The following is a 21,110-nucleotide window of genomic DNA, read 5'->3' on the forward strand; positions in this document are numbered from 1 at the left end:
GTCATTCCCTCCTCCAGAGCATCGCAACATGCCCCAGGCAGATGCCATGGTGCTGGTGGCCAGAAATTATGAACGTTACAAAAATGAGTGCCGAGAGAAGGAACGTGAGGAGATTGCCAGACAGGCAGCCAAGATGGCTGATGAAGCCATCCTACAGGAAAGAGAGCGAGGAGGTCCTGAGGACGGAGTGCGTGGGGGTCACCCTCCGGCCATACAGAGCCTCATCAACCTGCTGGCAGATAACCGGTATCTCACTGCTGAGGAGACGGACAAGATCATCAACTACCTGCGAGAGCGAAAGGAGCGGCTTATGAGGAGCAGCACCGATTCTCTGCCTGGTGAGCTACGTGGCAGGGCCGAGGTGAAGTTCTGACTCTGCATTTCTCTAATCCCCAGGCTCTGTTGGGAGGGTGGCAGGCCCAGGCTCTTTGGGGTGGGTAAGGGAAATGAGCCCGTCTCTTGGGTTCTCCTATGGGCCATCGTGCTGATAGAATTAATGATAATGATAACTTATGGTTCAAGTACTGAATTCTGATCCCTAAAGTTACCGTGGTGGTGGTGGGTGGGCTAGTGTTGCAGGGCCCCCCACACGCACACACACACAGACACGCACGCACACCTTGTTTTAGCAGTTCTCTTGGGAACCAGGCTGTTTTCTATAAACAGCACATACCATGAAGTGGCCCCTTTGGAAGTTGATGTTACTGTCAGTGTACTGTCTGATTGATGTGACTCAGTGATTATTGTGCTTCCCTGGGCTACTAGGCCTGTTGCCCTTGGAAGGTACTTTGAACCAGATGCCTCCCTCTTCTGTCTTCCAGGCCCAATTTCCCGCCAACCACTTGGGGCGACCTCGGGTGCCTCACTGAAGACACAGTCAAGCTCCCAACCGCTCCAGAGTGGCCAAGTGCTCTCCTCTGCTACACCCACTCCAGCTGTACCCCCCACCTCCCAGCAAGAGCTTCAGGCCAAAATCCTCAGCCTCTTCAATAGTGGCACTGTTGTGGCCAACAGCAGCTCTGCATCACCCCCAACTGCTGCTGGAAGCACCCAGAACCAGAATTTTTCCACAGCAGCAAACAGCCAGCCTCAGCAAAGATCACAGGCCTCTGGGAGTCAGCCTCCAAATATTTTGGGACCGGGAGGATCTGCTCGGAACCTGGGCCCCAGGCCTGGGGCTCCTTCCCAAGGGCTGTTTGGCCAGCCTTCCAGTTGCCTGGCACCTGCTAGCAACATAGCTAGCCAGAGGCCCGTGTCTTCCACAGGTATTAACTTTGACAATCCAAGTGTACAGAAGGCTCTGGACACCCTGATCCAGAGTGGCCCTGCTCTCTCCCACCTGGTTAGCCAAACCACAGCACAGGTGGGGCGACCTCAGGCCCCCATGGGATCTTACCAGAGGCATTACTGAGGCTAAATCGTTCAACTATTCCCAGTGCCCTCATCCCCTGGCCTCCTTCCACTTCATTCTAAATAGAGTTGTTTGGAGGATGTGCTTTGCACTCTCCGGGTCGACATCAAATGTTGTAAGTTTCTACCACCTGCTCTCCTCCCTGCCCAAGGCTGTATTGCTTGTTCCATACAGATTCAGAGTTTATACTGCATTTGGGGGAGTCTTTTGTTTTGTTTTGTTTTTTGGTAGAAAATAATTATCTCTGGGGTCACTCAGGCAGTTACAAGCATCTGGGCTCAGTTTATATTTGATGGGGTTCCTCTGGTCCCTCTGTCTGCTGGATTTGGGGGAGGAAAGAAAAGCCACGTCCCAGTTGGCTGAGTTTGGAATAGCATTTTACATGTCAGTAGCTATCACCTTTGTTCATTATGGGCCTACCAAGGCTTTCCCACTTCACTCACGTCTACCAGAGCTTGAGCTTCTGACTGGGTTCACAGAGGAGTAGCCTGGGCATGGCAGGCACAGTGTCACCATGTCCCTGTCCCTTGAGCATGGCTCTCTGCTCAAGGAGTCAGATGAGCTATGATAAGTTGCTGAAGAATGACCATGGTGGCCAGGAAGGAGAAACACATTTGCCTGCATCAGAGCTGTGATTTGTTGGAATTTGTTTTCTTCCATTTCACTGGATGATCTCCGGTGGACTGAACAACTCCAGTCACCAGCAGTTTGGAACCAACTGTGAATCTGGGCCCTGCCACTCTTCCCTCATAGCATTTCTGTCAGCACCTCCCCCTAGCAGGCAGGAGTCAGAAAGCAGCCCTATACTCTTGACAGTACACACTCATCTTTTCAGTGATTTGTTTGGCGTTTTTGGCTCAAAAACCCAGGCTTTTGTTTTCATCTAGATTCTTGTTCTGTTTCCTTAGCAGCAGGAGGTAGGAAGGATTTGATGTCAGACTTTTGGTAGCTGAACATGTTCTCGATAGTCAGTGTTCATAACTTCTGAGCCAGAGTGAGATTATTGGAGGGCTTGTGACTGCTGCTTTGAATGGAGCCAAAGGAATCTTCCCTCTCCCTAGGTACTGTGCTTGTTAGAGCCCTGTGGATCAGGTCTCAAGGAGCCTCTAGCAGGGCAGGGGAGAGCATTGACTTCAACTGAGTCCCTGCCAGTGGCTGAGCAAACAATGGTTTGAAAACGGAAGGTCCCCAAATGGCAGCAGTTTACGTTCTGAGCTATTTGTGTTATATAGTGGGTTTTTCCCCCTCTTTGGAACTCCTGTGTTGTTAAAACAAAATGATTACTTTTTAATTAAAATGAAAAAGTCAGAACTGTGTTCATCTTCTTGGGTATGAATATCTGCAGCACCTGTTTGCAGGACACTTTTTCCTAGGGTCATGGGGATTCCTGCCTTGAGGACCAGGGTCTGCCCCTTCTTATCTACAACTAGGGGTCAGGCCTCACACTCTCTTAAGCCTACCTTGAGTGGCTCACCTAGGGAGAAGCATTAGCCAGGCATGGTAGTACACATCTGTAATCCCAGCACTCTGGGAGGCTGAGGCCGGAAGGGCACAAGTTCAAGCCCAGCCTGGGCAACTTAGTAAAGCCCTGTCTCAAAATAAAAAATGGGCTGGGGATGTATATCACTGCAAAGGCCTTGGGTTCAATCCCCAGTGCAAAAGCCTGCTGATGAGTTATAATGCTGTTCAACATGCTACTTCTGTTAGACCACAGTGTGTCAGCAGGTGTGTCCTCTTGTTCTAGGAATGGAAGAACCATTGTGAAGGCCTCTTTTGGCTGATTGGGGGGGTTCCTGTATTTCACCTCAGTTGCTACCCTCTGTTCTACCCATTGTGCCAGCAGTTGGCAGAATCTACAGTAAGAATCTGAAAAAAACTTTAGAGAGCCTTTAATAAATTCGGGGTGAGTAGCATGAGCTTCCTGTGGGTGAGGCCAGCACACCAGCAGGGCTGAGCCTCCCTCCCACAGAGAAGGTTTATGGGCTTGTAGGGGGTGTCCACGCAGCCGGTCTCAGGAGCTGGTCTTAGTGCTGTCTGTACACAAACAGGACAGCCAGTCCTGGGCCATCAGCTCGGCTCAGAATTTTGTCAGAGTTGAATGTTTCTGACTGAGAATCTGGATTCCTCCAGGATGGCCCCCCAGAGTATCCCAGTAGCATTTTTCAGGCCATGAAGGGCATAATAAAATTATTTTTATTGCATTTTGTGCAGACGGGAGTCTAAAAAATACAGTAAAAGCCTTAAAGCATTAAATGGGAGCATTCAACAATAAAGGAAAGAACCCTCTCCTTTTCATATTGGCACAAAAAACACAAGATCAATACTGAGGCAGGATGCGGAATACTGAAACACTGAAAATTAAATGCAGGCCTAATAGTAATAGTAAGAATAGTAATAAATACTCTTGATTTGGTTTGCAACCTCTCCTATTTACAAGGGTTTTCAACTTCATTGCATTGCCCTGCACAGAGATCTAAAACAGAAGCAACACTAGTTTTCACTACAAGGCTATTGAAATATTGCACTCAGAATAAAAGTCACTTGAATGGACGTGAAACATCTAGCTACAGTGATTATAAAGATAATTTGATGAATGACGTGACATTCATAACAAATATTGCACATGTAGCACAGGAAACTTGGGTTTTTGTTGTGGGATGTTTGTTTCATCAACGGAAACTGCTCTTGCCAACCAGACAGTCTGGGCCCAGATAGTGCAACTTTGGTTCCCTAACTGGTGTTGATACAGCCCCCTTTCCCTTCTGCCTCAGCTACCACTCCAGCCCAGGACATTCGGGTACCCAGCAGGAAGGACCCAGGGTCTCTGCGGTCTTTTGAAGCGTGCAGGGGGCTGGTGTCTGACACTTCCACCTTTCTATTACCTGAAAGAATCTGTCCGGGCCCCCTGATCAAACCTCAGGGTCCTTGGCCTAACCTGCAGACTCCCAGACCTGCCCTTGCCCACACCGGACCCGCTGGATCGCACCAGCTTCGGCTCTGCCCTGGGCTCAAAGGAGAGGAGGTGGTGAGGTCAGGCATACCCAGTGGCCCCAGCGCTGTGAGTGGGCAGGATGCCTAACTAGGTGCGCAGGTCAGGGCCCCGGGGGAGGTACTGTACCCAGTCCCAGAGGACGCTGGGATGAGCATGCGGTGCCTGTGTCGCCCCCCACCCCGAAACGTGCCCTGGGGGAAGGGAACCCGCCCAACGCCTTTTCGAGGGGCGGAGGACACCTCCGACCGACCGGGCCGGTGGAGCGGAAGCGCCGAGGACTAGAGTTGGGGAAAGCTGGAGGCCTCGGTTTCTAGTTAGAGGAGGGCAGAGAGGCACTAAGAACAACGTGCTCGTGACTCCCGCCCTCCCCTGGGCCAGGACGCCCGGGAGACACTGCTAGAGGCCGCTGCCTAGCAGCGAGACCGGCCTCTGAGCACGCAGTAGGCAGCTGGGTCCCCGGGGCCAGGGGAGGGGACATCAGGGGCGGTGCTAGGGCCTCCCCGTGGGTCTGGCCCCTAAACTAGAACTGCCCCCTTCTCCCTCACCTGTCCCAAGGAGGAAACGCTGGGGAGGGGGCGCCCTCCAGCTCTACGATTTCAGTCTTTGGCGAGGAGCCGTGGGATGGGGGAGCAGGCGACAAGCCAACTGAGGAGAGACGCCTGCTTCCCAGCGAAGGCACGGAGCGGGGCTTCGTCGGCGGGGCGTGAGCCTCCCTGGGTTTCTCCCCCTTAAGGAGCGCCCCTCCCCGCTCCTGGCCCCAACTTGCATAAGAGCCGAGGAGCAGAGGTTGCGCGCGTCTCTGCAGCCGCAGTGGAAGCTGACATCCGCTGGGAGGAGAATCCAGGAGACGCCGGACGCCGGCCTCACCTCGTCTCCGAGGAGAACTGGAGGGAAGGGAGGGAAGCCAAGGGCGCGTGGAGAGAGCGCGGAGGCGAGAGCAGGCGGGGGTGTCGAGGGACCAGGACCCCGACCCTGCCTGGGCCTGACGCACTTTCGCTCTCAGTCTCTCGGACGTCGAGGAAAACCCAGCTTCCCGAGGCCTCCCCTCCCCTGGGCGCCCCCAGCCGGAGAGCTTGACTGTGGCCAGAAGTCCGCTGCGCCTCTAGTTACATAAATATGGGGACGTTAAAAATACACGCGATGTCTCCTGTACACTATGTATAGGCTCAGCCGCGCCCGCGGCTCAGCGACTAGGGGTGGTGCAGACCAGGAGCGCGACCTTCGCCCCCGCTCGCCTCCCGGCGTCGCCAGGCCGGGCAGCTGCGCCGAGGGACGCGGGAGGGACGCGGGAGCTACGGCCGCGGCGGGACGAGGGCGGGGAGGGGGCCGCGTGGACTGCCTGGGGGTCCTCAAGGCCCCAGCCCCTCTCCTCTTCGCGCCAGCTCCCGACGTTTATTGCAGCGTCTCCTCCCGCGGCGCGAGGCCGGGTTTAGAAAAAGAGCAACGCAACGGGGCCGCAGACCCCCGGGACGCCGGAGGCTCGGGGCTCGGGGCTCTGAGCTCCGCTCCGGCGTCCTCTCCTAGTCGTCCCCGACGGGCGTGGCCTCCAGACTTCAGGCAGCGGGGGAAGGGGTCGAGGTTCGGACGCAGGGTCTGTATGTAAACGGTGACGGCGGCGGGGGGCGCGGCAAGGGGCTCCGGGGCGGGCGCTCGGGGCCGGGTGGGCAGATCCTGGCGCTCAGGAGTAAATGGTGATGACTTCGCGGCCGCCGCCGCGGACCAACATCACCCGGTCCAGGTGCTCTGTGAGGACCTCCAGGAACTCCATGTCTGAGCACCAGTCAAGGAGAAAATGCCTGCCCCTTGCCTCCCGACCGAACTGCGGTCACGCGCTCTCCGCCGCCAGGGACCTCTCGCGCCCGCGTCCCGGTCCTGGGTGCTGATCCTGACGCAGGACCGGCTCAGCCCTTTCATTCCAGAGCCAGGAGCCAGGTTCCCCGAAGTCTACCCCCCTCTTCCCCCAGTCTGACATCCAGGATACAGTTTTCGTCACCATTACGGTTGCGAGGAGGCCCGGGCATGTTGAGCAAAACAAGCTTGGCATCCCGGGATTTATTCACGATGACCTCGTTCAGCCGCACAGCCGTGTGCATGCGCCGCACGTTGGACTGGTTCCTGCGGGAGGAAGCCGGGGAGGAGAGCGCATGTGGCTGTGGAAGAGGCGCGTTCAGCCGCCCTCACAGCCAGAGCTCGGCTGTTGAGGCCTGGTCCTTGCCAACCAGGAACCGCCAACCCCCTAGACCTCTCCAAGCTGGGCTATTCAGAGACCCGGGAGGTCAGGGGCGGCCCTGGGGGGTTCATGAGAGAGGCGAGTAGAGACCCTGGCCAACCTAGGAGAGAAAACGAAAAAATGCGGAAGCACTTACAAGTTCTCCCACTCCCTTCAGGAAACACAACAGAAGCCGAGAGAAAGAAAAAGAGAGAGGTCAGGAAGGGGAAGGGGCTGCAGTATGAACCACCACTATCTGCCCTGTGGATGCTGGTCCTGCTCTCCCAACCCCTACGCCTTTCACCCTCCTACTGCCTGAACCCAGGAGTTCAGGCCCAGCCCCCTAAGTCCTCAGAGGAAGAAAGCAAAGACGGCACCTGGGCTGGGTTTTCAGACTGCCAGGCCAGGACCCCTTCTCATTCTTTCTGCTATGGTGAGCAAGACCCTCCAAGACCCAGCCCAGCCCAGCCTGGCCCAGCCCCCAGGTCCGTACGGCTTCATGCTGAAGAAGTCCTTTATGCCCTCGGAGGAGACAGGACTGGGACCCTTATTCTTTTCTGCCGCCGACTTGTCCTTGGTCCAGGTGAGATGCACCTTCTCGGGATCTGTCTCACCCTCCACCTCTGGCTCTTCCCCTGGGGACGGTGAGCTGCTGGGGCAGCTGGGAGCGCTCTGGTCATGGATCAGCTGCACCTGAGGGATGAATGGAGACCAGATGACTCCTTTGGTGGCCAAACGTTCTCCTCCCACTGGCTAGAACCAAACATCCCCCGGTGCACACCTCCTCCTCTGGCTTCTCCTCGCTGTCACCAGCTGTCTCTTCTGGGACGTTGAGGTGGAGCCGGGTGTTGGCTGGATTCTTTCTCCGGATCGAGCCTCGAGACTCATCTGTGATACTCTGGATCTAAGGAGTGACACAGGTTGCCAGCTCTGCTGGGAGTCACCACCCATGCCCTGCCAAGAGCTACCACACAGCTGATGTTCAGCCAGGATGTGCACTTTCTGGAAATGCATCAGTTGTTAAAGCAGTGCAGTGCTACAAGGTCAAATAGCTGCTGCACCACTGATGTGGCCACCCTTCTCCAGAGCCCCAGCCCTCCCTGCCACCTGGCAACCAGAGGGTAAACACACAATGCACATGCCATTTACTATCATATTTACTATTGTCTACGGCCATACCACCCTGAACGTGCCCGATCTCCTCTGATCTCGGAAGCTAAGCAGGGTCGGGCCTGGTTAGTACTTGGATGGGAGATCATATTTACTATCACCCCACCCCTAGGTAACACCCCCATCCTTGGGCATCCTCCCCAGCTCAAAGGAGTACCCACCATTCCTTTCCTTGAGGTTCCATCAACTACATTAGGAGAAATATACTATCCACTCCTGGGAAACACATAAGCCATGACTCTGTCATCGTTCTCTGTAGGGTCTGCCACCCACTCCCCAAATGACAGAGCACCCACCTCCAGCAGCTATTCTGTCTCCACCTTTGGGGACCATCACTCATTTGCCCCCTAGAATGCCACTCCCTGGTGTGGGTCTTTCATCCGTCCTCCAGAGGACCAGTGATCCACACGGAGATCTTACATCCATACCGCATGGGGGCCCATCATCATTACCCCTGAGAATCCATCAACCACACCCCGGGAAGTTTGCCCCTCACTCCTACTCATCAGCTATATCTCTAAATAGCCATCTGTTACCCACTTTCTGAGAGCCTATTCCATGAACATGTCTCCCACACTGGCAGCCCACAGCCCTCAGGAATTGTCATCCATACATACTTAGCATCCACTATTCTCCCCCTGGGCCCCTAAAATCCCATACAGAAGGGAATATCTGTCCCACATGCTAAGGTCCCTCTGCCTTGTTGGTGGGGGCCTGGGCAGGTACAACAGCAGTGTGGACTCCCACTCCTGAGGTGCCGAGGGCTGGAGGTAGGGTGGAGGGAATAAAGGTGACTGGGGTGAAGGCAGCAGTGCCAGTAGCCAGAGGTGTCAGACCTGGGCCAGCCTACATCTGAGCAGACCCAGAGTGGGCAGCAGTTTAAGGTTCTGGGAACCCCAGCAAGGGGACCTCACCTCCCGCTCCCGCTCATTCTTAGTCAAATGCATCTGTTTGAGGATCTGGGAACGCTGCTCCATCACCAGCGTCTTCTCATAAGTGTAAGCCGAGATGTCGCTCTCATGCTGTGGGCAGGCAGGGAGGAAAGCATGGGTTCAGCTCAGGTGCAAGGCCAAGGGACAAGAGGCGGACCCTCCTCCTGCCAGCTCAGCGCGTTCCTGTCGCACACCCTAACTTCACCAGTTCTTATCGGAGGTAAATAGGGAACAGAGAGGGCAATAACCTGGAAAAGCAGGCGGCTCATTCTGTTCAGCCCAGCATCGGACAGGGCATGTGAATGGATGAACTGATGGATGAGTGTATGAACTAATTACCTGAGTGAAGGAAGGAGAAGAAGGAGAAGGAGAAGAGGAAGAGGAAGAAGAAGAGGAAGGAAGGAAGGAGAACAAAGGGATGAATGGACACACAGGAGATGAATGAAGGGGTGAGTGAGTGAATGGGTACATCAGTGAATATATGGGTAGATTCATGAGCATACAGAGGGATGGGTGGACAGATGAATCAGCTGGAGGGGTGCATGGGCAAGAGGCTGCATGGTGTAACCACTAGGAACACGGACTCTAAAGCCAGCCTGCCTGGTTGTGAATTCTGCTCCACCACTTGCTGCATGTTGTGGAGTAAATGACTTAACCTTTCTGTGCCTCAACATTCTAATCTGTGAGGGGGAATTCTGGTGATCCTATCTACCTCATTTGTTGTTATGAGAATTATTGCATAGGAAGTGCATAGAACAGTGACTGGCATAGAAAGAGCACTATTGGACATGTCTGTTCTTATAAGAGCAAGGGATGCACGGACGACCTCTCGGCTGTGAGAAGCTAAGCAGCGGGTGAGAGGGAAAGGATGCCACATCATCTGTGGATGGTGTTGGGGTTGCAATGACCTGTGCTGGCACCAAGGGGAAAGAAGCATGGGGTGCTCCAGAACTTCGGAGGGGCTCCTGCAGACTCACCATCTCCACCACCTCCACCTCCGCGGTGATACGTAAGTGGTACAGAAATGTGGTCAGGTCCTTCTTCATCTGGATGCTGTTATCGTCCATCTGGGCCACAGTGAAGATTCGCATCTTGCACTTGCGCCATACCTGCAGGGAGTGGAGCAGATCCAAGAGTGTTCAACCCCAGTGCAGCCAGAAGATCCATGGTCAGAGGCCCATGTCCGCTCACCTTGCCCCCTGCTCCTCTCACACACGTGCAGATCTGAAACCTTTTATCTCAGGGGCCACTCCCCACCAAGGCTTTCCTGAAGCCTGAGGTCCCCCTGCCCCCCCGTTAGAGTACCGCGGCTTGGTCTCAGCATTGCTTACCTTTACAGCAATGCACCTGTAAGTAGACACAATCAGTTCCTAACATCCTGGAACACAGGAGGTGACCAGATCCCCGTCCCAGGAGCTCACAAGAGAGGAAGGGCGTGAAGGCTGACTGTGGCCAGGCCCAGGAGCCTCGCCCATAGGTGCACACTCACGCACACACATGCATGCACTCACACACACTCACCTTGTGGTGGCGCAGCAGGAAGGGCAGCAGCATGAGCATGCCTCCATCATGCACAATCCACCAGACATCAATGCTGCCCTCAGAGAAGCGCTCAGGGTTCCCAGGAAACATGGAAACGTTCTTGGTGACCAGCAGGGCCAGGTGGCCAGCTGTGGTTTCCCGGACCAGTTCTGAGGAGACCACGGAGAGGATCAAAAGGGGAAAGGCAATTCTCATCTCTCCAATGCCCAGCAGTGCTCTCAAAGGCCCCTGGCACCTAGCACCCTACCCCCACCCTGGCCTTGGTCTGGCGCTAAGTAGTCAGGAAACCAGCATCTGCCTGAGCTTTGTACAATATATGTTTGGATCTGGGAAAGGCCCTCAGCCTCTCTGGACCTTAGTTTTCCCATTTGTCAAGTGGCAATAACACCGCCTGCTCTTTCTGTTTATTAAGAATCCACCATGTAGGGCTGGGGATTTAGCTCGGTGGTTTCACTGCCTGCTTCGCAGGCACAAGGACCTGAGTTTAATCCCCGGTACAAAAAAAAAAAGAATCCACCATGTATGGCTTTGCAGTGTCCTTAAAGGAGATGGAATCAGAGTTAAGAGTGCACCCTCTGGGCTGGGTCAAACCAGCTTCCTAGCTGTGTGACTTGGGGTAAATTGCTTAATCTATCTATGCCTCATTTGCGCACCAATAAAATGGCGGTGACAGTAGTAGCCCTCATAGGACTGATGAAAGAAATAGGCAGACCCTAAACTTGTCAGGTGCACAGAACACATTCTATAAATGTTAGTTTTTATATTGCTATTCCTGACTATTCCCAAGGAGTCTGATGCTCGGACAGGGTGAGTCATTTGGGCACAATCCCATAGGCAGGAAGGACAGAGCTGAGATGTAGACCCAGCCACCACGACTTCAAGGCTATGACTCTTGCCCCTCTCTACCTCCCTGGTCCTGTGAGCCGTGCAAGAGCCAGGACTGTCCCATCACAGCTGAATCTCCAGCACCTAGCCCAGTGGCCCGCACATGGCCAGCTTTGAGCACGTCAAACCCACGTGTGTGCTATGCCTGGGAAAATCATCAGGCCCAAAGAAGCCCACCACCACCCTCCTCCGCACGCGAACCAAGGTGTTACCAATGAAGTTCCTCCAGGTCTGGTGGTCTTCCTTCTGCCGCCAGTTGCGGGGCCAGCCGACCAGCACAGTGTTGTGCTGCAGCCCCCCGAGGCCCCCGGACTGAATCAGGTGGGACACACCATCGCGCAGGTTGGAGGAGATCACCACCTGGCAGAAGCCTTTCACCTTCTCTGCCTCCATCAGGCGCCGGATAGACTGGGGGCAAGGTGTGGTGAGAACCCCCTCCAGGCCCCCGCCCTCCCTCCTGTCTCCCTTTAGTCATCCCCATCTTCCCACAGCTAAGCTATGACACACAGGGCCCTGGTCTCAGAAGGACGCCTGGCTCCCTCTCCCTCTCACTGAGGGGCCCCTTTCCTGCTCATCCATCTTGGTCTGCCCCCCCCCACCACCTTGCCTCCACCTCCGTTCACACAGTCCCCTGCCTGACAACTTTGCATCGCCATCCCGACACCCCCCTGCCACTGTGCTGAACCCTGCCTCCCCCAACTCAAATGCCACCTTCTCCGGACACCCCTCCACCCAGACCAGTGCGAGACTGGGCTTCTCTGCATGGCCGATTTGTCTTAACAATTTTTAAAGTAGAACAGTGAAAAGCTTTTTTTTTTTGAGACAGGGTCTTGCTATATAGCCCAGGTTGGCCTCAAACTTGTGGAGATGCTTCTGCCTCAGCGGAGTGCTGGGATTAAAGATGTGCATCACCACACTGGGATATGATAAGCGTTTTAGTTTGGGGGTTTTTTTGGTTTTTTTTTTTTGGTACCAGGGATCAAACTGAGGTCCTTGCACTTGCGAGGCAGGCGACAGAACCACTGGGCTAAATCCCCAGCCCGATAAGCATTTTAAATGCACACTTAACCCGCCCTGAAGGAAGTGTTCTTATTACTCCCACTTTATCAATGAGGAAATTGAGGCTCTGAGAGAATAGACTTGCTCAAGGATACACAGCTAGTTGCTAGGATTCAAATCCTGAGAATCTCACTCCGGCCACCACTCCCCAACCCCTGCCCTGCTGTCAAACAGATAGAGGTCAATTTCCATCTCTGCCACCTCTTGGCCATGACCTTGAGCAAGTCATCTAACCTCTGTGCTTATCTGTCAAACAGGGCTCATGAAGCCACCTCAGTTAGGAATAAGGAAGATTACAGGACCCAGCAGCCATGTGAAGGCGGAGTAGACTGCCTAGCCTATGGTAAACACAAACCCATTGTGTTGCTCTGCTGTCCCTAAGCCTAACCCAGCATTCAGCAGCACCAAGAGTTTGCAGCCTTCTGTGTAGATAGGTTCTGTCTCCCCGACGAGCAAGCTGGAGCTTGCTCTTAAATATCTCCATCTGCCTCGTGCCTAGGCCAGTGCCTGGTCCAGAGAACGTTCGCAGCCACAGTGTGTTGAATTACACTGACTAGTCCCAGCCTCCAGCTCTGGGTTCTGACAGATTGGTGTGAATGGCTCAGTGAGGCAGAAACAGCGACTGTCACAAGCCATTAGGGATGCCCCTCCCCTGCCTCACCTCGACTCCCTCAGGCCCCTTTTTCTGACTCCACTCCCAGCCACAGCCATGAGAGGAGAAAGGCCTGATTCATCAGTTCCATCTACTTCCTCTACTGCCCATAGGTTCAAACTCCTCTTAGGCACTTAATGCAGGCATGGGCTGCCCTAGCCCACACAAGCCTGGTGTGCTGCTCTGCAGGTGTAGACCTGGGATGGAGCCAGAACCAGGTGACACAGAGCCAGGGACCTGACTAGGCTTCTGGCCACCCTTGTGACTCCACAAGCTGCTTTCCCTTTCGGTACCTCGGTTTCTTCCTCGGTCAACTGTGGGTACTCACCCTGCCAATTTCACCCAGTGTGAGTGTTGAAAGAGGCCATGAACGTGAAAACACTCGGAAATGTTTATACTTTGGCAGGAAGACGTCTGGAGTGGGTGTCAAGCAGCCCTAATTTGAATCTCACTTTTTGTCCTTAGGCGACCTGACTTCTCTAAGCCTCAGTTTCCTTATCCATAAAATGGTCCTTTTGGCTCTGATGCCCTTTGGTTCTGTGGGTTGAATTTTAAGGAACTCATTCCCTGGGCACTCAGGCTCCTCTTTTAAGAAAGGAGACAAAAAAAAAGAAAGGAGACAGAGCCGGGGATTTTGCTCCTTGGCACCATGCCTGCCTCACAAGCACAAGGTCCCGAGTTCGATCCCCCAGTACCAAAACACAAAAAGAAAAAAAACAGAAAAACTGAGCCCCCTTTGGTCCAAAGGTACAAGGAAGGAAAGTACAGAGGGGCTGAGACTGACTTCCTGAGTGTCCTGGCCTCCCCACCCCCAATACTCTGCTCACCTCCTCTGCCCTCTGGGCCTGGGGGTGGTTGTCCAGAAAGGTTCCCTCGAGGACAGAGCCCACAATGGTCAGGCCCTTCCCTGCCTTGAGCTGGGAGGTCAGTGAGAGCAGCTGTGGGTGCACCACATTCTGGTCCTGATCCACGCGCACCAGCACCAGCAGCTGGGGCCTGAAGAGGGTGCAGAGCCACGTGACCCCCACCATCCACCCATCATCCCTCACCTGGCCACTGTCCTCTGTACCCACCCACCTATGCCCCATCACCCACACATCTGGCTTAACGTCCATCCAGAGCCACACATTTCTTTGGATAACAAGGCCTTCATCCATCTTTCCACATACCCATCCATCCACCCAGCCACCTCTCCATCCACCTACACCCCTCATCTGTCTGTCCATCCTACCATGCCCTCATCCTTTTTATCCTTCAGTCATCTGCTCACATCCTTATTAGTTTATCTACACATACGTTATTGTCTCAGTTGCCCACACATTCACGTACCTGCTATCCATTCACACGTCCATCTATTCAACCAACTACCCTCCTATGTGGATATATGTTTATCCATCCTACCATCTAGTTATCCACTCATTTCCTTCTTCACTTAGCCATCTTATTCATTCATCCAACCCACCCTTCCAAGCACCTGCTCTGGGCTAGGTGCTGATCATTGGAGAATTCACAGACAAGTAATACAAAGCTCTGGTGTCTGGAAGCCCTGGCTTAGTCACCATCAACAAGGACAAGCCAGCAGTGTCCTAGGTGTATTTCAGAGTTGCAGCCTTACTCCTGCCAAAGTGGGACCTGAGGGGATGGGGAAGGGGATGGACAGGCCAGGCAGCCAGGTAGGAGGCACCTAGGCTGAGAGGCAGGAGGGGAGAATTCTGACTCCAGTTCCTCCTGTGACTCCTGAGACCTTCTCTGGCTCCTGACTTCACGTGAATAAAATTTAGAGATTCCTAAGAGATGCCACTGCTGTCAAAGTGAGACAGTAAACTCTACAGATACGATGTTTACCTGTCTCTGTGTGCCATCTCCTCAGAACTGTGACCTCACTACATCCCCAGAGACTGGGCGGCAGATTGCCACATTTTATGCATTCACAAGTTTTTTGTATAAATAGATGAGTAGGTGGTCAGGTGGATGGCACGGTAGGCAGGTTTGGGAGAACAAATGTCTAAGACTCATGTCAGCTGTGGTGTCAGACAAGGCCAGGCTTGTCTGGTGCCGCTCAGCAAAATGAAGCAAGTGGATGAGTCTGGCCCCTGCTCCTCTCCTGTCCCAGCCCTGAGCCCCTTGCACCTGTGCCCTCTTCACTCACCTCCAGTTCTTGGTGTGCGGGGGCCCTTCCTCTAGGCGCAAGAGGGCATAGCGGGCGGCGCTGAGAGACAGGCCTCGGATCCCATCACCCCACTCCTTCTCCGCCCTGGGGGCCAGGAAGGGGACAGCATGAGGCCAGAGAGTGACAGGGGGAGCCATCCACCCAGAACTGGCTGCCCAGGGGCATGGCCATCTAGCTCCGGCTCAGCAGCCACAGGCCTGTCACCCCTGCCTCCTGGCTCCATCAAGCCTGGGCTGCCTCCTTGGAAGCTCGTTTCTGAACCTCTTCTTTCCCTTTTCCGTCCGTCTCCCAAAGCCTTGGTCCCCGTCTCCCAAGCCCACCCTGCATCACCCTTCCCTCCTCTCCGGCCGTGTCCTCCCCTCCCTGCCTCCTCCCCACGCCCATGGCCGCCCCTGCCCCTCAGCCCCTCCCATCTCCACTCACCCACGATACTCAATGTACTTGTAGATGAGTCCGGCAATAAGCATGGCCACCAGCGCGTAATACCAGGAGCAGATGAACATGAGGGCCAGGCACAGGCTCATGCCCAGGAAGGACAGGGTCCTGAACAGTGGAGAGAGACCCGGTCTCTCAGCCCTGGCAGGGATGTCAGTGGAGCTGGGGCTTCCAGCGAGAGTCGAGTGGGACAGAATCTGAGCGAGATGTGGGCAACCGCAGCCAGGTCTAAGGGCACTCGTTCTACTGTCACCATGAGCACCACGGGGTTAGGGAACTTTGTGGACGAACAGCAGCCAGGCAGGGCACCATGCCCAGCCAGCTCCTGAGTCACACCTCCCTGTCCCTGCGCCTTTGAGCCAGCCAGCCAGTCCTAGCCAGATGGTTCTAGGGTAGGGATCTCTAGCAGAGTGGGTAGCAGAAGCTCCTGGGAAGAGACCCCAACAAAGCAGGTGCTAGTCCTGTTATGCCATCATCCCCCTGGGTGGCCTTGGGCCAGTCCCTTTCTCTGTTTGAGCTCAAGTTATTCCTGCAGTTCCATGGTGGGCATGAAAAGCTCTACAGAGATATGATAGGAAGAACTGCAGCCTCCTTGGAGTGAGCCTCTCCCCTGCATCAGCACTATGATCCTTACCCGAGCCCCAGGAGAGGGGTGCGGCTACCACACCCATATCACAGATGGGGAAACTGAAGTGCTGAGATGCTACATCACCAGCCCAAGACCTGACAGCCAGGAAGTGCAGTCATATTTTGAATTCAGCTTGGGCCGACTCTAACCTCCATGCTATATTGTAAGATGCCTAGCACAGGGGAGGGGTTACAGTGGGCTGTTTCGTGTTGTGTTATATTATTAATCATGGCTGTAAGACTTTCTCCAGGTCTTTCCTCATACTAGTTGGGCTACAAAACTAGAGAAAATGAGATATCGTCCTCAGGTGTGGGGTCTTTAGACCTGGAGGGAATGGGCTGGGGGTGGGGCTGGGCGGAAGTGAGTGATGGTTTAGTGGGGTGGGTGGCAGGACAGGGCACTCACCAATGGTAATAGCGAAAGCGTGGCCTCCAGTTGGGTGTCCTCAGCAGCGTCTGCACTGCACAGGCCAGGTTCACAAACATGTAGCACATCAGGAAGAACCTAGAATACAGAAAGACCCCAAAAGAAAGAGAGATGCAGAAACAGAAACAAGGCATAGGGACAGAAACGGGAAACTCATACTCTGGTGCTTAGGAAGGGGTTCAAAGATCAAGTCTCCTGTAACATATCCAGACCCATAAGGGGATAAATCCCTATGTGACAGAGGGTGGGCTTCCCTGACCAGTGAGAAACTTCCTGGAGTTGTTAAAGTGCATGCGTGCGTTGTCACAGTCACAACTGGAGGACCCAGGTAGAGAGGCACGTGCAGCTAATGAGGAGGACACGAAGCCAGACACGCACATGGAAAGGATGGGGGCAACCTCGTCGAGGGAGGCAATGAGGATGCCGATCTCACAGATGCCAGCAGTCAACAGCAGGGCCCAGGTTGGTTCTCCATTGGCTTTGCCATGGCCAAAGACCTGGGGACAAAGCAACCATAATGGGGGACCAAGACCTTGAGGACTTCTTGTCTCTCCCCCAGCCTTGGGAACCAGTGGAGTACAAGCAGGAATCCTACAACCTGTGAAGATGTATTCTCATCCACTAGGAAACCCACCGGGCCAGCAGGCTTCTGCTGCCTGATATTGGCACCCCAGTTTAGTAAAGTTCAAATGACCCCTGAAGGGAAGACGCTCCGGTAGTACAGATGGCCGAGGAGCCATCAGGAGGCTGGCAAGCAGCCGTGACTATGTGCTCCATAAATCTTTGTTTTAAGCATCATGGAAAGAACCCCCCTCTTCCTGCACTCTGACTCTCTCTCTAAGTCCCTGACCAACCTCTAGGGTCAGAAGAAGGACGCTTATTTTTCCCCTGAGAGTAGAAAATGCACAGAGAGAAGGACTGACCATGGGCCAAATCCCAAATAAAGACTGCCCATTCCTCTCCGAGCAGTGCTAGGCAGAAGTGCCCAGGAGGCAGCTCAGCGGCCCTCATTCACCGTGTGGCCTCTGGGCCAGGGCCTGGCCAGTTGAGCTACTGGGTTAGGCTGCCCTCCAGCCCACACTGACCTGCAGGAAGGGCACTATGCCATCACGGGAGATGGCCTGCAGCAGACGGGGGGCCCCCGTGAGGCTCTGCAGCCCAGCCCCACAGGTGGAAAAGAAAGATCCGATGACAATGACCCAAGGTGACGGCCAGGCCAGCGTGCCCACCACCAGGTTGCCATTCACAGCTTCACCGAACCTGGAGTAAAGCAGTAAAGGGGACAGGAGATGCTGGGTGAGCACTGCAACCTGGATTTCCAGGGTGGGTCTCCCACACCAACTGCAGGACTAACTCTGCTGACCACAGGGTTGGGCTCTGTGGGGTCAGATGAGAGAAAAGCTCCAAATATCCTGGGCGCTTCCTGTCCGAGTGGTCTTGAGCAAGTCATTGAACCTCTCTGAGCCTCAGTTTTCTTAGCTGGAAAACAAGACTTACTATAAGCCTACCTCATACAATTGGTGATGGGGTGGGGGAAGGAGGTACAACATGTAACATACTTATACCATGCCCAGAACATGGTGCCAATGTGATTCTAGTAAATGGCCAAGTGTTAGTATCACATTACCCTGAGATTTTTAGGATATGTGTCCCCATGTGAAAAATGGGGCTCTGGGCTCCCGGTGTAGTGATGTTATAAGAACCAAAGAAAAGAATTTTCTGACAACAGCACTGTCTCAAAAAAGAAGATGCAAATTGGACACCGTGGACCACACACACTATAGTGCCAGGTACTTAGGAGGCTGAGGCAGGAGGATGGCTTGAGCCCAGGAGTTTGAGACCAGCCTGGGCAACATAGTGAGACTGATTAATTAAAAGAAAAGAAAAGAAAAGGAGAGAAGGAAGAAAGAATGGAAAGAAAAGAAAAAATGAAAGATGCTGCCTCCGTAGGTGAAGAACTCTGTGCCTAGAGATGTGCATAAAGGGACCATTGGTGAAAGACTCCAAAAATCAGAGGAAGAGCCACCGTGCATGGTCTGCTGCCTCCCTTGCCATTTTGTGGGTGGTCCGTGATTAAATGAAGTAGAGGTCAGACTGCCCTAGAACTAACAGGTGTAATATATGCAAGCTGCCCATTTGACCGGGTCATTACTCTGTTTAAAACCTTTCCGGTGGGCTGGGGATTTAGCTCAGTGCTTCCGCTGCCTGACTTGCAAGTGCAAGGACCGGAGTTTGATCCCCGGTACCAAAAAAAAAAAACCTTTCCGGGTTTCCTCCATTTGAATAATAATAATAATAAAGCTGCAGTGTTGCCTCCATCCTGGCTCCAGCCTAGGTCTCCAAGCCTCACTCCCCCATTACATCACCTTATAGATGCCAGGGGTGCTGGGGGAAGAGATTCTGGGCCAAGACCTCCCTTCCCCTCCCTGTAGTGAGCATACTTGCCCTTCAGAAGGGAGGGCTTGGGGGCACTGAACTGTTCATAGCCACATGCATGCACATGAGCGCACACATATGCAGAAACACACTTCCTGTGGTCCCCCCATCCTAGTTGCCTAATCTCTACTCAACACTGAAAATGGAAAGGATAAATGAGATACAACCATCCCTCGGTATTCAGGGAGGCTGGTTGCAGGACCCCCTGGAGGATACCAAAATCCGTGATGTTCAAGTGTCTTCTGTAAAATGGTATAATATTTGCGCATAACCTATGCACATTCTCCCATATACTTTAAATCATCCTGGGATTACTTACAGCATCTAATATAATGTAAGTGCTATGTAAATAGCTGTAATGCTATATTTTTTAGGGAATAATGGCAAAGAAAAAGTCTGTATGTGTGCATTACAGAAGTAATTTTCTTTTCAAATATTCTCTATTCATGGTTCGGAGAAGTCCGACTTTAAGGTGCATAAGACCCTCCCAACCCCACCTCATCTGAGAAGCCTTTCTCAGTCCCCTGAGGACCGGACTGCAGCCCTCTATGGGCTCCCATAGGCCCGTGGTCTTATTTCTGGCCACCCTCACTGCTCTGCATTTAAAGTCTTTTGCAAGTGTGAGCACCATCCCCAAAGAACTCCTGCAGGACAAAAACTGTGTGTTATTTATCTTTGCTCCCCCTAGAACCTTAGACAGTGACCAGTCTATAAACATCCAGTAAATGTTGATGCATTAATAAGATTTTAAATAAAAGAAAAAGGAAGTATCCCTATCCTGAAGGAAATGAGACATCATTCAAGCTTTCTGACCTGGAATAACGTAAGAAAGATAAAATATAATGATAAGGTGAGTTTGCAAATGGCCCTAGGGGTCTCACTCCCACAACCCCAGCACCCCTGCCAGGCCTGTTTCCCAGAACTCAGCCTCGTGTGCCTGCCCCTCCCTCAGAACAGGAGCAACCCTAATTCTCTGACTTACTTGTCCCGTAGGACAACTCCCTCAATGCAGGCCCCAAACAGAACAACGGAGCTGATATCTGCAGCATGGGATGAAGGAGAAACCCCAAAGTAGAGCAATCCTACACACACACACACACACACACACGCGCGCGCGCGCCCGCGAAACTTCTCCTGGACCAGCCAGGTAGGCCGGAACCTCAGCTGCCCCCAAAGCTCTCCCCATCCAGGGTGCTCCCCGCCCCACAGCACAGGATACAGACAGCAGAGGTGGTGGCGATGGCCAGGATGGTGCCGGTGGGGATGGACTTCTGAGCATCCCTCAGGTCTCCAGAGCGGTTAGAGCCAGCCATGATCCCTGGGAACAGAGGAGCAGCTCAGGCAGGAACCAGGCCACAGGACCCCGGCAGAGAGAGGATTAAGGCAGACCTCGGAGCCAGGGAGCCTGGGACCTAGTCCTGGCATACTGACGCGCGTAAGATCTTAGGCATGTTCCAGCCTTCGTTTCCTCACCTGTCCAACTGAACTGTTGGCTCCTGCTTACTTGGGGGATTATTAGGTCAGAATTCCCAACCTCATCATTGTCTCTCTCCTGCCCATCACTCCCAGAAAGAGTCCCCCCTCTCCGAGCTCCCCTTCACCTGTGACTGAGGGGAAGTAGATGCCAACCAGCAGGGTGAAGTAGGAGGTCATATCGCTGAAGACGTAGGGGTGGTCCATGTCAATGGGGGTGCCATCTGGCAGGCCCACGGAGGGCATCCCACGTCTCTCCACAATCACCCCCTTGGTCAGGTAGGAGCTCCACAGGTTCTCTGTGGGGAGACAGAATGCTCAGGAGGAAGACCAGAAGTCAGAGAACCAGAGCTGTGGTGGCAGGAGGTGGGGTGAGCAAAAAGTAAGGGTGAAGGCCAACCACATCTCACTCCCCCGGTTGTATTTTATTTCCACCAACACTTCTTCAGCTTCTGCTTTGGGCCAGAGATTTCACAGATAAATCAGACTCAATGCTTGCCCTCAAATAGTCCAATTTAGTAAGGTAGACACATAAAGACCTACCTCAGAGTGACTCAGTATATCCCAAATTGATCTTATCATTCCCTCCAACCTTTTCTGCATCTCTTCTCTCAGTAATAGCATCCCCATCCATTCAGATACCTTGGCATGGCTCTCAAAGGCTCCTGTACCCCTTCCCTCACCTCAAAA

General features: G+C 53.7%; 2 protein-coding genes across 5 annotated transcripts in view; one reads left to right on the plus strand and one right to left on the minus strand.

The window, feature by feature from the left end:
* Positions 1–2,722, plus strand: part of Ncoa5 (nuclear receptor coactivator 5) — a 34,632-nt gene extending 31,910 nt beyond the window's left edge. For both annotated transcript variants that reach the window (XM_004858117.4, XM_021238909.2), the window contains 2 exons: positions 18–338; positions 822–2,722. In XM_004858117.4, the coding sequence (XP_004858174.1) occupies positions 18–338; positions 822–1,411 (911 nt within the window). In that variant the 3' untranslated portion in view covers positions 1,412–2,722. The remainder of the gene's footprint in view (positions 1–17; positions 339–821) is intronic.
* An 861-nt stretch (positions 2,723–3,583) lies between these two features.
* Positions 3,584–21,110, minus strand: part of Slc12a5 (solute carrier family 12 member 5) — a 37,743-nt gene continuing 20,216 nt past the window's right edge. For 2 of the 3 annotated variants that reach the window (XM_004858118.4, XM_004858119.4), the window contains exons 9-26: positions 20,549–20,719; positions 20,167–20,265; positions 19,930–19,987; positions 17,597–17,771; positions 16,890–17,008; positions 16,491–16,589; positions 15,446–15,565; positions 15,002–15,106; positions 13,680–13,848; positions 11,354–11,549; positions 10,236–10,405; positions 9,692–9,823; positions 8,697–8,804; positions 7,394–7,516; positions 7,106–7,305; positions 6,770–6,784; positions 6,385–6,518; positions 3,584–6,173 (exon numbers count right to left, since the gene is read on the minus strand). In XM_004858118.4, the coding sequence (XP_004858175.2) occupies positions 6,082–6,173; positions 6,385–6,518; positions 6,770–6,784; positions 7,106–7,305; positions 7,394–7,516; positions 8,697–8,804; positions 9,692–9,823; positions 10,236–10,405; positions 11,354–11,549; positions 13,680–13,848; positions 15,002–15,106; positions 15,446–15,565; positions 16,491–16,589; positions 16,890–17,008; positions 17,597–17,771; positions 19,930–19,987; positions 20,167–20,265; positions 20,549–20,719 (2,285 nt within the window). In that variant the 3' untranslated portion in view covers positions 3,584–6,081. The remainder of the gene's footprint in view (positions 6,174–6,384; positions 6,519–6,769; positions 6,785–7,105; positions 7,306–7,393; positions 7,517–8,696; positions 8,805–9,691; positions 9,824–10,235; positions 10,406–11,353; positions 11,550–13,679; positions 13,849–15,001; positions 15,107–15,445; positions 15,566–16,490; positions 16,590–16,889; positions 17,009–17,596; positions 17,772–19,929; positions 19,988–20,166; positions 20,266–20,548; positions 20,720–21,110) is intronic. The other variant, XM_087197810.1, reaches the window with a different exon arrangement.

This window comes from Heterocephalus glaber, unplaced genomic scaffold (genome assembly GCF_053883595.1).
Source record: "Heterocephalus glaber isolate CG9 unplaced genomic scaffold, H.glaber_assembly_v1.0 deba00001673, whole genome shotgun sequence".
NCBI classification, from domain to species: Eukaryota; Metazoa; Chordata; class Mammalia; order Rodentia; family Bathyergidae; genus Heterocephalus; species Heterocephalus glaber.